This window comes from Perca flavescens, chromosome 5, assembly GCF_004354835.1.
Source record: "Perca flavescens isolate YP-PL-M2 chromosome 5, PFLA_1.0, whole genome shotgun sequence".
Lineage (NCBI taxonomy): Eukaryota > Metazoa > Chordata > Actinopteri > Perciformes > Percidae > Perca > Perca flavescens.
The window spans coordinates 24,071,568-24,089,336 of record NC_041335.1 but is presented as its reverse complement, the minus strand read 5'-3'; the positions used below and the strand labels follow the sequence as shown (position 1 = coordinate 24,089,336).

The 17,769-nt window shown below is 38.5% G+C and overlaps 1 protein-coding gene across 1 annotated transcript; it reads left to right on the top strand.

Annotated features, from left to right (window-relative positions):
* Window positions 1-4,269: 4,269 nt before the first annotated feature.
* Window positions 4,270-17,134, top strand: rassf2b (Ras association domain family member 2b). Its single transcript, XM_028578978.1, has 11 exons — window positions 4,270-4,529; window positions 8,909-8,954; window positions 10,901-10,974; window positions 11,593-11,668; window positions 12,014-12,165; window positions 13,096-13,211; window positions 14,358-14,500; window positions 14,714-14,867; window positions 14,974-15,095; window positions 15,186-15,283; window positions 15,422-17,134. Exons 3-11 carry the CDS (start codon window positions 10,922-10,924, stop codon window positions 15,489-15,491), a joined length of 984 nt encoding a protein of 327 aa, XP_028434779.1. The 5' UTR covers window positions 4,270-4,529; window positions 8,909-8,954; window positions 10,901-10,921; the 3' UTR covers window positions 15,492-17,134.
* The last annotated feature ends 635 nt before the right edge of the window (window positions 17,135-17,769 follow it).

Sequence of the window (17,769 nt, the reverse complement as noted above, 5' to 3'; positions counted from 1 at the left end):
GATGTTGACTAATTTCCTAACATTCCTCCTCCTCACATCCTCGGTTGCCCGTACGCCTCCCACTCTGCCACTTTAATTAACTGCTGATGTTTGTCTAGCAACTGTTCATGTCTGTTGTAGATCATGCTGTGGCGTCACATTTAGCTGAGTAACTGAAGGTTTCGGAGCATCAGCAGCCTGTAGTTTATTAACCCTGCAGCGAGTATCTAATTTGACCACAATGTGTGCCTCTTGTGTTTTTTAATGGAAAACCGCAATTTAGAAAAACACCATAAAAGAGTTTGCAGCATTATAATCTTAGTAAATGTCAAAATAAAAAGTAGCACAATGAGAAAGATAACCGCTAAAAAAAATATGTTTTAGAAAATATGTAGCCCAGCTGAGATATTTACTAAACCAAAATGTAAAAAAGCTCTTTATTTTTATTCCCTCCTTATTGCTCTTTTACCACATACCAAAACTTTTCTTAAAGGTCCCATGACATGGTGCTCTTTGGATGCTTTTATATAGACCTTAGTGGTCCCCTAATACTGTATCTGTAGTCTTTTTCCTGAAATTCAGCCTTGGTGCAGAATTACAGCCACTAGAGCAGTCCCACAATGAGCTTTCCTTAGGATGTGCCGTTTCTGTGTCTGTAGCTATTGAGGAGGAGAGAGGGGGGGGCAAGGTGGAGGGTGGGGGTGTGGCCTTGACCAACTGCCACTTTGCTCATTTGAAAGCCATGATGTCTCTCTCTCATGGGTGGGCCAAATTCTCTGGGCGGGCAAAGCAGAGAAAGGGGAGGTAACCTTGCTCCTTATGACCTCATAAGGAGCAAGATTCCAGATCGGCTCATCTGAGCTTTCATTTTCTCAAAGGCAGAGCAGGATACCCAGGGCTCGGTTTACAACTATCGCCATTTCTAGCCACTGTGGGACCATAGGCAGGCTGGGGGAATGCATATTAATGTTAAAAAAAAACTCATAAAGTGAAATTTTCATGCCATGGGACCTTTTTAAAGCAATGGCATTTGTCGCTATTAAGAAACTTAAGAAATTTGTTTGAAATCTCATCCCGAATTTCCTCACTTTTTATCTCTTTTGGTAAAGCTATTTATTTATTTATGAGCAGAAAGTTGATGTTAAAGGATTGCTTGAAGCAGGTGTCTCTTGCACAACATTGAAAGTATATTTATTAGTTTACTTTCATGCCCTGTAAAGATCGGGGGTTGGGGGTGATGATGATGGACCACCCTCTACTACAGTCGGTTTAGAAACTCAGCTGGGGGCAGAAGCTTTTTCTAAAGATGGTTTCTAATGTGAGCTGCTTCCATTTCATTCCTTTTGTATCATGATGTTTTAAAAACAAACACTTTTAAATGTTGGAACTTGATAGTTTAGTCAAATTTCATAATCAGGGCCTTTTTGCTACAAGTACTGTTTGCACATGTAATGGTGCCAAAAACATTGGGGAATCAGATTGAGAAATACTAACCTGAAACTCTAAAATGTGCTTATTCACATTTATAATCAAGTGTGAACGTTGTCTTGTTTGATGACTTGAAGATAAGTGGCTGATTGTGATTGAAGATTTTTGGGCCTTAGTTTATGGTAGCGCGGTTATCTGTAGCCCCAGTTCTGACCTCAGCACTCTATGCGTTACTCTCGTGATTTAGTCACATAATGCAAACACTGGGAGAAAATCTAACTTTTAAAAAAAGTTATATTTTATTTATTTTTTTACCCCTTATCCAGTGGTGGGTGGGTTGCATCTTCACAGGTATTTTTGTGATCTTACAGATGTTTGCCTTCTGCTAAAAATGATAAAAATGTTTGCCCAGGACAAAAGCAAAGATTTTCAGACTGTGGTGCTCTGCTCTGGCAGTGAACGGCATATATCAAATACTTTTATTTGGATGTTACCAAAAATGGGTCTTTTTCATGCTGTTGATTATGTAGTGTCACAGATTTTGGTACATCGGAATCACAGCCGTCATTTTGTGACCCTGTAGTACAAGGGCACAATTTTCAGTTACACCTGTCAAAATGCAGTATATAAAGTGAGATAAAACGTTTGCAATGGTTATATAACTTAAATTCAGGTCACAGAAACTGATAATGAGATCAACATTTCAACATTTTTTGTAGTGAATTTTTTAGTACAAGGCATGCACACGTGACCTTGCTTTCTGTCATGTTCATGCAGCCAGCACTCACTTCTCCCATCTCTCCTCCCTCCACACGCTGTTTAACCCCTCAGTCCTGCAGTGAGAATATATTTGTGTCCTCTAATGTTTAGTGTAGATGGTTTTCTCCTTGGGAATAGTTAGTGTTGCAGGAAAAGACACTGGCTGGCCACCTTATTAAGATCCTGTTAGTCATTGTCAGCTGAGTGAACCTGCCTTAACGCTAAACGGCAAATGAACATTACATGTCTTAGTAAGCTTCCACTTGTTTTTAGCTTTTACCCTCCAGTTTGTATCATGCTTTCCTATTTTAGGATCCTATAAACGTACATATGTGTTTCTCACATAGTTGTTAGAGTAAAACACTTTGGATTTCACAAGCATACACACTCTTCCTTGAAATTACATACAAGTCAGTTTAATCAACCGCTCTTAAGAAGGTGGCCTTAAGGTGTGCAACACAAAACATCAATCCCTTTCAGTTATTTTGAAGGGGGTGCTACCTGAAGAATATACTTGTGTGTATTAAGTGTTTTATATTTTTCAATGTTTTTTGTTTTTTTTATACATAATTTTTATGTTTTTGCAAATATTTGTAAGAAACAAATCATAACTTTTAATCTTAAATCATGCTGGAAAGCACACCATTTTGTTCTTTTTATTTAAAAAGTACATCATATTTTGAATCTGTGGCTTGGTGGAATCCTTTTGTGCATTTTGTTAGGACCTTTTCATATGGTATTTTTTTACTCTAACATTGCTTTCTGTCCATGTTAACACATTACAAGTATAAATAAAGAACAAGCTGAGAAACTATAAATAGATGTAAAAACAAAAAAATAAATGTATATTTAATGGAGTAAAGTTTGCTAAACCTTCTGGAAGAGAAATTGTGTAAACTAATTGTACTGTAGCAACAAAATGTTTTATTCTATTTAATAAGATGTTACTAAATGAATTCAGTCTAATGTCTTTATTGATAATAAAATTGAAATATGTAGCCAGTCAGATTCTAGCCGTTTGGTTAAACTATAAAGTAAATGTAAATCTTGTTGAGCTGTACAGAAAGCTCTATACACTACTGACCCCCAGTTTCTTTTACCACTATGAATGCTATGAAAATCTAATTTTTCCAGCAGTTTCCTGGCATTTTTGAGAACTGCTATCAAAATACAGTAGGCCTGTGTGGCCATGTTAAAAGCATTTTCACTACCTAAATATCAAATTTTAAGTCCGGTCACAGAATCCAGTTTAATGTTGTTAAAGGACATGAGGCAGGCGGGCAGATGTAGCCAAACCGATATTTTTAGATTCAATGTTGCCATCAAAGAAATAAGTGGGTACCCTAATATAACAACTATTGTAAATGTATAGAGATTATAGGGACAGCCTACTTGTGCAGCTAAAATGGATTACAAACCAAACAAAGTGGCACTTGCCCCAGCTTTCTTGTTTGGCAATTGGTTTGTGGTAATGTAATTGTAATTTTGTTTGGGAATATGCACAATATCTAGGGCTGTGATTATGGGGCCTGCTTTTTACCAAATGTTGAACCCTTCTCTTGAAAGAAGTCCCTGTGTAAAATGTAGTTTTACTGATCCAGGACACAATGCACGGTGAGTGTTTTTATTAAATACTTTAACTTCCCATGGGCTGCAATGCTACATGACTTCTGCTGAATATGAGATTTCAGTGTTGAATTAGTGAGCTATTAAGGCTGCAACTAAAGATTATTTTCATTATCGATTAATCATTTAAGTCTATGAAACATCATAGTGAAAATTGCCCATTAGAACTACTCACCAAATGCATGCCAGATGTCTGTTTTATCCAACTAACGCTCCAAAATCAAAAAATAAGTTTGAGCTTTCATCAGAAGCTGCTACAAGACTTACATTTTTTGTGTACCATCTTAATACTCACCTTTTTTAATGGGTTGGCAGAGTTTGACATTAAATATTTTGTATTCGCGTCTATCACTTAAAGTAAATTTTGGGTTCCGCTGGTCCCACTGAATATTAACCGGACTGATGGTGTGCGCGTGCTCGGCTCCCATTGTTTTCGTGTTTTCATTCATCTCCGCACGCAGCGCGAACAAAGGGGCGTCAGGTTCGCGCTCTGATTGGCTCCCGGCCACCCGACGCTACCGTGAGCTCCGCCACAGCAGATGGACTTCTCGTGCTCTCCTCCTCCTCCTCCTCTTTGATGCACGCGCCCCAGTGATTGTTTCCAACGGCAGGAGAGCTAGCGAGTTGAACAAGGAGTTTATCGTTAACGGACATTTCACCTTTTACGGTGAAGAAGAGGAAAAACGGGAGGAGGAGGTGGAAAAGGAGAATCGGAGAGCCTGCGTCCACCGGGTTTGGTGAGCCGAGATAGGATCTCCAAAAGTCGGCAGGAATCTGATAGAAGCGTCGCTGTAGCTCAGTAGGCTGATTGTGATGATGTCTGGGTTGATGTGGCGACGTGGACAGCGTGTAGTTTGATAGCGTGATTGTTTGTACAAAAAGAATACTTACAAATGTTTGTAAAACATTTAATACAAAATAGCAACATGTATTTGTTTTATAATAAGGACGGGCGACACGTTTATCGACTAAATATCTCGAATATGAGGCCAGTTTGGTTTGAATCACATGCATGCTCTGTAACACTTTAGCCTAAATCTTGAGCAGAAAATGATAGAAACTCTGTATTTTATCACATTTCGTATCTAGCAGGGAGTGTGTACGTGTTAGTAGCCTAAATCAGGTTACATAACAAGCTGAAGCAATAGATAGTTAAGATTCCTCTCAGCACATATAAGGCTGGCTAGACAGAGACAGTGCTTTAGGACAGACCCTATGCCAAAAAGTGAAATAATGTTCTGGCTTGTAATGTACACTCAGCTGCCAGTTTATTAGGTAGGATACACCTAGCTAGCTAACACTAATGCAGTATAACAGCCCTGCAATGAAGTCTACCTTCATGGTGTTACAATGCTCAGTTTTTATTGAAACTATTTTAGATAGGTGTTTATTCAACTGTAAGGTAGTTTCTGATATTGTGTCTACCTACATTGGGAGTGAACAAAGTAATAATAATAATAATAATAATACAACAATTAAACAGCAGCCTCCAAAATGATCACAAGGTTGAATAAAAAAAAATCCAATCATAAACTGAATATTAGTCTATAGGTAGTCTTTGCAGGGCTGTTATACTAGATTGCATTAGTTTTTGATAAACTAGCAACTGAGTGTAGGCTACTCTTAATCTTTAATAAAGTATCCAGTAAACTAGGGCTGCAGTCGAAAGCAAAAAGAGCCCGTGGTGACATCTAAAAATGGTTAGTTTTAAACAGTCCAAAACCTGAAGATCATAGAAGACCGAGAAAAATAGAAAATATTCACGTTTAGAGCTGGAACAAGTGAGTATTTTGCTGTAAAATAACTGAAATGATGATTAATCTATTATCAAAATAGTTGCAGATAAATGTCTTCTTTCTAATCATTGCAGCTCTACAGTCAACTAAGGAGCAGCAATAGTTTCAGCTTGAGAATCTGGAAGCCATATTTAGATTCTTGCAATGTTTTTTGACAACCCCAGTATGCCTAATGAGGAACAGGAGACACACACACACACACACACACACACACGCACACAGAAAACTCGCACTATTTTTGGCTCAGGGTTGTGGGCTAGTTCTCAGATGTTTTTTGGTGTTGCTATGACAATGGTGACAATAGTGAGGCAGAGCTGTAGTAATGTGCAGGCTGGAGGCAGGGGAGGTGGTGGTGGGTTTGAAAGCAGACAGGAGGAGGTTTGGAGCTATTCATGATCCATTTCAGCCAAAAACTTTAACAGAGGCGGTTCAGAGGCAACAGGGCAAGAGGGCAGAAAACAAGCGAGCATGTGTGTGTCAATAAAAGAGAGAGGGGGGGGGTGTTCAGGAAGTTGTAGTCATGAGTTTGAATAGCATGGTGGATGGTTTCTAGTCTTACACAAGGGAATCCCGAAGAAGGCGGAGGAGAAAGCTGAATGAGAAAAACAGTCCAGACAGCAGGAGAAGAAATTCCTAATAAGAAAAATTGAAATAAATCCAGTTTGTGAGGTACGAAACAACTAAGCAGATGAAGGCAAATGAGATAAAAATACAGAAAGAGAAAGAGGGGAAGATGGATACAGAGGGTTGACTGATGATGTAATGAGGCATAGAGAGATTCAGGGAGTAAATTAGGACTACATTTGGACAGAGAAGAGCTCCCTGATCTGAAACAGGACTGGGTCAGTCTGGCTGCATTTATATGCTGCTGTTGTTGGCTTTAAAACAAAAAGCAGAGATCTCAGCTTTCTGCAGTCTAAATGTCACACAGATCATTTCCACAGACAATGTGCTCTGGTTGTAATGGATAACAGCTATTATTGTTGGAACTGTTAAACATCAATGTAATTAAAACAATTTGACAGGTTTTAATTTTGAGAAGACACTGAACATGGTGTACAAAAGTCTAAGGTAGTTACCGTTGCTTTATGAAAGCTACATCAATTGTATTATGTAAGTATGTTAATTTAAGGGATTGTCTGCTATAGTAGAGCTGGAAAATACTGACAAATTAGATTTTAATATCAATACTGCAACAATGTTTTGAGGGTAACTGGTGGTGCTTTGAGGCAATATTTCCAATCCAAACTAAGTTTGTAAGATGGCCTTTGACAAAAACATAATAAGTTATGTGGTTATGATTGCCAATACAATACCTCATTACATACCTGGGGACACAGGCATTTTTTCTGTGAACTTTGGGATTTTAACAACCTGCGTTCTTCAACTGAAACTTCGATTATGGTCGGTATTTCTCAGGCTAATTCCATTATTTTTAGACTCAATAGATTTTTATTTGAGTTATTTCGGGCCAACAAACTAAACCGTTCATATTAGACAACAGCATTTAGACCTCGATTTTGAAAGAAAATACAGAAAATATAATTGAACAGGTAACTAAATAAATAATAAATGAATAAATTATTATTATTTAAATTTTTTTTGGTGGTTTGAATCATGACCTCTGTATTTCTAAAATACTTAGCCTTAGACTTAGAAAACTTTAATGTCCCCGAGAGGCAATTTTTTGTACAGTACAGATATATTGACACATAATCCGCAACACAAACATTAAACCAGACATCTACAGCGCTATTTATCTAACACATCAATAAATAGAATACAGTAAAAGGAGTATATTGCACAATGTCAAAAATAAATAAAATAAAAACTACTGCACATTTTCCTACTTCACATCTATTCCTTCAGTCATACCCCTCCCTACACCTTATTTAATTGGGTTATTGCCATAGGAATTTTTCTGGTTATGTTCCTAGAACTGGTTATTGAACTCAGTACTTTTTTGGAATCGTAGCACAAGGTATTGGCATAAAATGTCTAGTCAGACTCATAGTCTTGTTTGCCTTAATTGCTGATTTAAATATGTTGCCATTTCTAGGCTTTTTGTACACCTTTTTAAATAACATCTTACAATTGAGATGTTGTCTTTTGTTAATTGAAAACCTGTTAAAGAGAAATGTATCGAAAAAATATTTTAGTATCATATTGGCACTAGTAGTGAAATGTATTAAACTATACTGAGCCCTACCTAACTGTAATGTGCTGTAGCCTTCCTCGTCGTCCTTCGGGTCCCGGTGACCCGAAGGACGACACAAGGGTTATGTACTTCCATTTACTTTGTTGAGAATTGCTCTCTAAACCCTGTCTCTTGTAAAGTAAGTAAGTAAAGTTTATTTCTAGAGCACATTTAAACACAGCTTAAGCTGACCAAAATGCTGTACAAAAAAGCACCAAGGTGCTGTATTAAAACCCTTGTGTTGTCCTTCGGGTCACCAGGACCCAAAGGACGACAAGGAAGGCTACAGCACATTACATAGGATTAAAGTTTGCGTTGGTCTTGTGGCACACAATTACAACATTGTCTTGGTTTGACAGCCGGCCACATGTCTGTCTCTGACCGCTGGCATCACCCGCTAATGAGTCTACTAACACAGCCGCCTTTGACCACGACTGCGATATTAAAGACTAATGATTTCCACTGTGTAGCTGAATGGTTGAGCTTTTGTGTGCTTGCCAGGGCTAATATAGGTGCTGAAATATTGATAGACCTTTGCATGGGGCTGGGCTGATTGGTGTTTAATATTTAATGTGTCCACAAAAACTGAACACGTTTATTTCAGAGATTGACAGGCTCACGTTATTTATCAGCAGTGTGTGTTTAAAGTTGCTACTTTATTGCGATTGTCAGGTTTTGAAAATCTTTGCTTACTATAAAATGTTTAGGTTTGTGTCTAATCAGGATCAGAAAAGAAGAAAGAGGGCAATTTATTTGTAGGTCTTATCAGTTTTTCTACCAGTGCTCAAGTGTGTGTGTGTAACTCTTTGTTTGGGTGGCATGATAATTCATCTGTGCTGCTTGAATTGAGGAAGTTTAGGCCGTGTCAGGACTAGTGTCAGTTTCCTGTGTGACTGAAAGGAGGAAGTGATTTAACGGAAGGGGAGCACTTCCTTTTAAACGCCCCTACTTCTTTCTTGTCTGTTTGCTGTCACACAAGAAAAGACGCTTGAAACCGACACCTGAGTGACAAAACTATTAATACCTGAGGATACATTCAGAGTCCACCTGCCTTAGCCTTTAACTATCTCTCTCTCTCTCTCTCTCGCTCTCTCTCTCGCTCTCTCTCGCTCTACATCTGCAGCTCCCTCTTTCTGGTGATTCAACAAGACCACACAGTCTTCACTACGGTAAGACCACTTGTAGTCTTGTAACTGACATTTATACCACATTTATTTTTTGCAGTAATGTCTTTCTGACTTGTATTATTAATAATTTGTTAGTTGATATGTTATAGAGGCACTGAATGGGCTCTGCAGTTAAACTGTAACAACAATAATATAACATTAAAAGATGAATGCAGACTGGATGTTTACTGTGGTGGATTACACAGCATTTACAAGTGTGCTCATTTATATTGATAGCATACAAAAATAAACTGTAGGAAAAATACACTAGACTACCCTACATGTAAATGCTAACATGCTCCCAATAATAATGCTAACAAGCTGATGTTCAGCAGGTAATTTACCTTAGTTTAGTTCAGCATGTTAACATTTGCTCATTAGCACTAAACACAAAGTACAGCTGAGACTGACAGTATTGCAGGTATTCAGTCATAAACCAAAGTACTAGACAAATTTGACCTGATGACTAGAGGAGTCGGGGGATCACCAAATTAATTTGGATATATTGTCTGTGAACCATGAATGTCTCAACAAAATTGTGTGCCAATCCATCTAGTAGTTGTTGAGATATTTTACTGGATAAGTGAAATCTTTAAGGGAAAGTCAGAGTATCACCAAAGTCATTAACACTATGAATATCTGCACATAATTTCATAGCAATCCACCCAGGATTTGTTGAGATATTTCACTAAAAATTGTCAACCTCATTATGGCACCAGCAGAAAGGTCAGTAGGATTTACCTTCTGGGGACCATGAATGTCTTTACCAAATTTTATGGCAATCCATTCTATCATTTTTTTTGATATTTCAGTAAATGGTGGACAAACATGACTAGTCTAATACAAAGAAAGAGCAAACAATATTTATTTCAGTTGTCCAGGGAATAAAATGTCCAAACTTTTAGAGTTGGAGATGAATCCTCTTGGATGAGTCGTGAAATGTCATAAATTCTTTCCTCAATTATTACCTCCGCCAAGGAGGTTATTTGTTTTCGGTTCCCTTTGTCCGTTTGTTGGTTTGTTTGTCTGTCAGCAGGGTTACAGAAAAACTACTGCCGATTTTCATGAAACCTGGTGGAAGGGTGTAGCATGGGCCAAGGAAGAACCCATTAAACTTTGGAGCAGACCCGAATCACTGGGCGGATATACAAATTATTTTTAACTTTCATTAACATTCCGCGATAGGGCGTTTGTGCTGCTTTTATGTGGTGTCGGGATAATTGGGAAAATGAGGTCCCTACTGGTAAAATTCTAACTGCATTACCTTTTTGAGATAGGGCATGCCTTGGTGGAGGTCTGCACTCTCCGAGTGTCCTAGTTTCATTTTTGTTACACTGTGTATAGATACAAATATGATAGATAAATGCATATGATAGCTTGCTGAGAGATAAATGTTTAAGCAGCTGAAATGATTTGGCTGTGCAGGTGGCACATGTGTCGTCCACCTGTTTATCTCCTTCCTGGGACTTCTGTCCTGCCTCCTCTGCAGATACACAAAGACAGATACACACAAACATTTAGCAAAGAGAGAAGAAAAACTACGAGGTGATGGCTGAGTGCCATTTAAAACAGCTGCATGTGTGCAGAGAGACAAAGACAAGAGGACAGAATTAAAGGGGTGACAGGAAAGAAAAGAAATATTGTAGGCAAGAGGAGGAAGAGAGTGTGGAGAGCAGCTGTCTCACTCCATCACACACCAAATGTTTAAACTGTTAACTCAGAGTTGATCGGTCTCTTAAAGGAAATGCATTGACTGGAAACTAGATATGATCAGATTGTGTTGTTTACTTTGTGGGGCTTTACCTCTTCCTCTTCCTGCAATTAATCTCTACTCCTCTCCAGGCTTCTTGTTTTCATGGCTGTTGCTCGCTGCTGGTCATGAGGAGTCATGAGACTGAAATCAGATGGATGAAAATCTAGTAACTCTGTGTTGCTTCTTTGTCTCTCAGCTCCTCTCATGCTTACTGAGAATGGATGATACAGAGTACGGGGTTCAGATTGGAGAGAACAAGTTCATCAGGAAGTAAGGATTAATGCTGTTTCTCACACACACATACACCTATACAAACACCTGCATATACTGTACCAGTTTACCCTTTATTAACCTTTGGTATGTGTATGTTAAAATATTCAGTCTATGGTTTAAAATAACAGTGTGTCAAATAGTTAAAGTACAACACTGGTTTTTACAAGTTTCAGCCTGTTAATAACAAACTTCTGCATACTTTACCATTTTCCAAGCATACATACATTTTTTTGATTGATGTAGTATGTAACAACTTGACTTAGGTATAAGTGAGTACCACTTCAAAATGTGTGTATATATATATATATATATATATATATATATATATATATATATATATATATATATATATATATATATATATATATATATATATATATATATATAATATATATATATAAAAAGGATACAGTGTTTTCTGATCAAAACTTCATTAAAAAGCCAACATATCACCTAAAGACAGCCAGGCAAATTGGGATTCTTTAGCCAAACAGAATTACCTTTCTCTAGCATATTTCAAGTCTCTATAAGTAGATTTTTGAACATGTAAAATCAGTGCCATGCTCCTTTTTAAACAGCATTTCCTACTCACTGACTCAAAATCTCTGTCTCCAGGGCAACCGTCCTCTCACATCTGAAGACGTACAACCTCTACTATGAAGGACAGAATCTGCAGCTCAGACACAGAGAGGTGGGTATTTACAGTTTTGTGTGTGTGTGTCCATTTCTTATTCTCTTTTTAAAGGCTGGGCCATGGCTCGCATTTTTTATCAGCTTTGTTCTCTGATACACTCATTAAAAGAGTGTGTGTGCCTGTGCGTGCGCTCTTATTTTTATGTTTTATCCTCCTCTTCACCACTGTCTGTCTGTCTGCCTGCCTGTCGCCCTTTTTACTTTCTCTCTCGGTCATTTGCAATTTAATATACCCTACCCATTACACGCTGTATCCCAAAGGGGTAATAACGGTCCATTGTGTGTATTTGTATATGTGTGTGTGTGTGCATGTGCATTGACCACAGCTCCTCTCTCTTAACAGGAAGAGGGGGAGCTGATTGTCGAGGGTTTGCTGAATATCTTCTGGGGTCTGCGGCGACCAATCAGGCTTCAGATGCAGGATGACCACGAGCGCATCCGACCGCCCCCCTCCTCTACGTCCTGGCACTCGGGTTGCAATCTGGACAGTCAAGGGTAAGAGGTCCAGACAGATCCTGTTACACCTCGCTGACCGGAAATGGTGATACACAGCAGGTCAGCGGGGGAGCAGTTAAAGATTATGTCTCGTTTGTCTGATGAATAATGAAGTTAAATTAAATAATTGATTTCCACAGTTTGCTAAATCCTTTTGGCAATGGTCCTTAGACAAAAGTGAACCTTTTAACACATGTCCCAGGCTCAGTTTTGGATTTTGCCCCAAGCTACCGCACAGATCAATTTGTGTCAACAGGTTTGAAGCCCCATTTTCAGGTCTGTAATCCCATTCGTCATTAGAAACTAATTTACAGGAAATAGATTAAATAACATCAACACCACAGCTGTAAAGTTGCTTTTTATTAGGTTGGACACCAGTTAGCAACAAAAAACAGGTCTGGCAATCAGTTTTTTGAACTGTGAGTTTTCTAAACAATATACAGACAACCTCTCAAACAGAAAGCTCCAAAGAGACCAAATAATCCATACTGATATTGCTGGTACATCAGTCAAAAAATAAGCAAAATTACTTCAAATATCAAAGGAAATACTCCCACAGAACACAGAAAAACTGTATCAACAAAGAGGAACAGCTGTCACATGCTGAAACTAATCAACAGGGATGTGACGTACATACCGCCTGTGGTGTATAAGTGGTTAACAAAATGCTGCTGCTTGACAGGAAATCTTATAGTATGACCCAGCTCTGTATCAGTGTTTGCTATTGTAATGTTGTACTCCAAAGTTAAAGTCTGACACTGTTGACATTATGACTTACTGCACAATTATGTACTGTAACTCTCCTCACTTCTGTCTCAAAAACAATTAAAGTGTTTTTGATCTACAGCCAGTTTGTAACTACAAAATATTTTTCGGCTGTATCTTTTACAGCCTCTTCATCTTTTACTCTCTATTGTCTCCGTTTTTAAGTTCCCCCAACAGCACAGATGGTCAACAAACGACACAGCAGAGCCCGCCCACAGTAGAAGTGACAGAACCTGACAGCCAACCAGAGGACGACGGAGTGATGGAAGAGCAGGCAGAAGGTGAGAGGCTTTATTGATAGTATAAATATGGTAGCATACTAAATGTCACTCCCTTGGCTATAATAATGATGTGAACAACATCCTACATCAATCCCAAAACAACTGAATTAATAAATAATACAGTTTAGCTTTTTTCAGTTCCCAAGACAAAAGAAAAAAGAAACTTAGCATTACGTCATTAAGATCCAATAAGTGTATATCCAAGACGTTCCACTTCCAGGATTGCTCTGTTGCCTTCCGCGGGATTTCACTCTTTTCAACCAGATGGCCGGTACCTTCCGTTTTCTTTGTGTTGGGATATTAAACTCCGGTGGATTTATGAGGACTATGGTTAACTGCTCCTCAGATCTCTGCAGGGTAAATCCAGACAGCTAGCTAGAATATCTGTCCAATCTGAGTTTTCTGTTGCACGACTAAAACTACTTTTGAACGTACACACGTTCCACCAAAACAAGTTCCTTCCCGAGGCTATTTTGCAGCGGCACCACAACTTTACCGCAGCCCCGCTCATGACGATTGCAATTGGTTTGAAGAAATGCCAACAAACCAGAGCCCGTTTTTCTTCCATCCCGGAATGCTGTGTGGACTAGCCAGACCCTCCTCCAAAGCGCTGTGGAGGAAGGTCTGGCAAAGCGAGACTAAGATCAAATTAACTGTGGACCAAATATCTAATTAACCCTCAGCTGCTTTATAAAAACATACCATCACTGTTGGGTGGAAACCTCTTATCTCCGGCAATAATAAATTAAAGTCGTATTTGTAGTTTGTCCAGAGTTCTTTTTAGAGTTTTTTTTCAACCCTTAAAGGAGGTTTGAATATGACAATGGTGATACAAAATATTGCATTTCTCCCATATTTGCTTCATCCTGTCTTTATCTGAATATTAGAAATACTCTTTTGTTTCCAGTCGTTTACAGGTGACGCTTACTGTCATGATGTCAGTGTGATTAAATTCAGTGTGAAGATGTTGACCATTTAAACGTAACACTTAGCACATAACACACAGATAGCACGCCCAAAAATATGTCTTTCTCGCAGGAATAGTCCGTGTTGTTAATTCTTAATCAAAGATAAGTCAACAAGTTTCTTTTCGTGTTAAGACACTGAATAATAACTGATTAATATAAATGATTGTTGATTGGACAGAAGACAGTGAGAGCTCTGCTCAGCTCCTCAGAACGAAGAGCGATGCGGGCGTCTTGAGACGTGGCCAGCGACGGTCACCGAGCGACCAGAGGAAAATTCGACGCCATCGCTTCTCTATCAATGGACACTTCTACAACCATAAGGTGATGCCAGCCCCAAGTGTTTGTCAGTGGATCCCTTGAAAGTCTGATAAATGTATGCAAATAATGTAAACGTTTGTTAGTTTCAGAGAGTTTATGTGCTACATTTAAACAGATGCTGGATTTGGCAACAATTGTGTCTGTATATCTGTACACAAATATACACACATAAAGTTATAGAGGAAACTAAATTCATGTTCTAATGTTTTTTCTCAGACATCAGTGTTTACTCCTGCTTTCGGCTCGATGACTAATGTTCGAATCAACAGCTGTATGAGGACGCCTCAGGTGCTTCGAGTTCTCCTCAACAAGTTTAAAATTGAAAACAGCCCAGATGATTTTGCCCTCTACCTCGTCCATGCAAGCGGAGGTGAGTGTGAATTATTCAGGTCATTGCGACGGTATATATGTACAGTACATTAGTTGTTATTTTGGCTCTGTTAACCAATGCCTATGTGGATGTGTTGATGTTTCAGAGCGTGTGAAACTGAAGCGAAGTGACTATCCTCTGGTGCTGAGAGTGATTCAGGGTCCATGTGAGCAGGTCTGCAAGGTTTTCCTCATGGAGGAAGACCTCGGAGAAGAAGTCACATATGATGTAAGTCCCTAGATTTGTTGTGACTGAAGTACACAAATTAGTCTCTCTTTTTTTGTGCTTTGTCATTCTATTTCTCCTCCCTTCCACCAGGTGGCACAGTATATCAAGTTTGAAATGCCTGTCCTGCAGAGTTTCATCACCAAACTGAAGGAGGAGGAGGACAGAGAGGTGCAGAAACTCAGAAGAAGGTACAAGAAAATGGCCACAGTCTTCTACATGTGCATCAGCTGTTATGAGCTTACAAAACATAGTATTTAAATTATTATTAAGTGTATCTTCGCAGACACACACATTTAATTCTTCTCTCTCTGCATTTGTATTTGCAGGTATACGTACCTGCGGTGTATAATTGAAAAGCAGCTGCGTTGTCTTCCAGAGGGGGCGGCGTGTATGTGAGCTGCTTTCTTAAAACTGTCAGAAGTACCACATCCTCCACCCAGCTGTGACTGAGAGAGTGACCGCTACACCCCAATGTATGTGTTTCAGCGATTATCCTGCTCCTCCTGAGCTCCTGGCTCATCCAATCAATCATCTTACACACACAACTTTAACATGCTATATTAATGTGCATGTTGAGTGGGACCATCTCAGCAATAATCTTCAGACCCAATCCCCTTTTCTCTTTGGCATCACATACATTACGCTCAGAAAGACATTCCTTTACTCCTGTCCTGAGTAATTTGAACCTTTCTGCAGTGCATTTTGCAGAGTGAACCTAAAATGAGACATCCTGTCTGCTGTCTCTACCATTCAGATTACAAGCTGATATCCCAAATCCATTTAAAGCACAAACAAATTGTAATATGGTCTTAATAAAGTGCCTGTTAGAAGGTTTCTCTAAGCAAAAACGCACAAACTTTGAACATATTTTTGAAGTTATCGCCATGTAGAAAATTCTTGGGAAATTCTCTTTTTTACTGAAAAGTACAATAGAACAACATGAGACCACACCGTTTCTGTTGATGTGAAACCGCTCAGACCACGAAGGAAAACAGGCTGCGTGCCTTTTATGGTCCTCGCTGTTGTTAAATATTGTAATTGAAGGATATTTAATTGACCCTCTCCATTTTATCTCAGCTGAGAAGTTCACTGCAGGGATTATTAAAGATTGCGTGAGCAGATAATCTGTTCATGTGGTGACCATCAGTCTCTTGGTGGTCTGATGGAGTTTTTCTGAAGGCATTCACATTGAATGTTAAGGACATTTTATGATTGAAGTTAAAGGAATAGTTTGACATTTTGGGAAACATTTTCTTGCAGAGAGTTTGTTGTTTGTATAACAGCTGCTGGTTAGCTTAGCATAGCACAAAGACTGGAAACAACCTGCCTGGCTGTGTCAGAAGGTCCACCTATCAGATAGCAGATTTCTTTAAGTTTGGACAGAGGCTAGTTGTTTCCTACTGTTTCCAGTCTTTGTGCTATGCTACTTGCTACTTGCTTGCTGTAGCTTCACATTAACCATACAGACATAAGAGTGGTACTAATATTCACATCAAACCTTCGGCAAGAAATCAAATAAGCCTATTTCTATTCCTTAAAAGAAAACAAAATCCATCCTGAATCAGTCTTTGGCCACCTTTTTTGTTTTGTGGTGTATTGTCCTCACTTGCATTCCTGCCTTATGTCAGATGACAAGAAGATGTCATTGTGTTGAGATTTTAAAAAGCACAGTAAAATACTGTTTGATCGATGAACAATTTTCAAGATCACGCTTCACGATGACTCCTGGTAGGCGTTGGACTTTGGACTGCCTTTACACAAATGAAAGAATATTCACCGGTGGACTTTTATTTTTATTTTGTTACATCCAGCAGAGAATGACACGCGTGAAATCCCACAAGACTGTGAATTATGGCGATCACCTTTGTTGGAAGAATTTGTGTATAAATGAGCATTTCAACGCAGCACAATTTGCCTCCACATGTACAGCGCCTTGATTTTGTCTGCCCGTCCATTCAATATCCATTAACAACATTGAAAATCTTGCCGTGTGTGTGTGTGTGTGTGTGTGTGTGTGTGTGTGTGTGTGTGTGTGTGTGTGTGTGTGTGTGTGTGTGTGTGTGTGTGTGTGTGTGTGTGTGTGTGTGTGTGTGTGTGTGTGTGTGTGTGTGTGTGTGTGTGTGATTCTGAGAGTGTGCATGCTATACTTTCAGTGACTCATAAGACTTGCCTGCTTTTGTATTGTCTTTTACAAAATAATGATCTTTAAGTTGTTAAGAACTCATCCAACTACTTGGAAAATCTAGTGTTTTTTCATACAATGATTGGTATTTAATAAAGAAATAATAATCCTGAAAAAAAAAAGTGTGTGTGTGTATATATATATATATATATATATATATATATATATATATATATATATATATATATATATATATATATATATATATATATATATATATATATATATATATATATATATATATTTTGTGTGTATGTAATCTCCTTCAGTCTTGTTCAGGTCAGTGGGGGAAAAGCCTAGCATGTTATATAATGATGTTTAAATCTTGTTGTAGGATTTAAATTGACAGACGAGATAGAAAATTAGTCGAAGCTTCGGGAGAGTTCGTTAAGTGTTCTGGTTAAATAATTCAGATAAAATTAGACACACAAACACAGGTATTTATATCTGGTGACGATGGTTCAGCAGCTTAGAACACGCCAAGCCAATGAG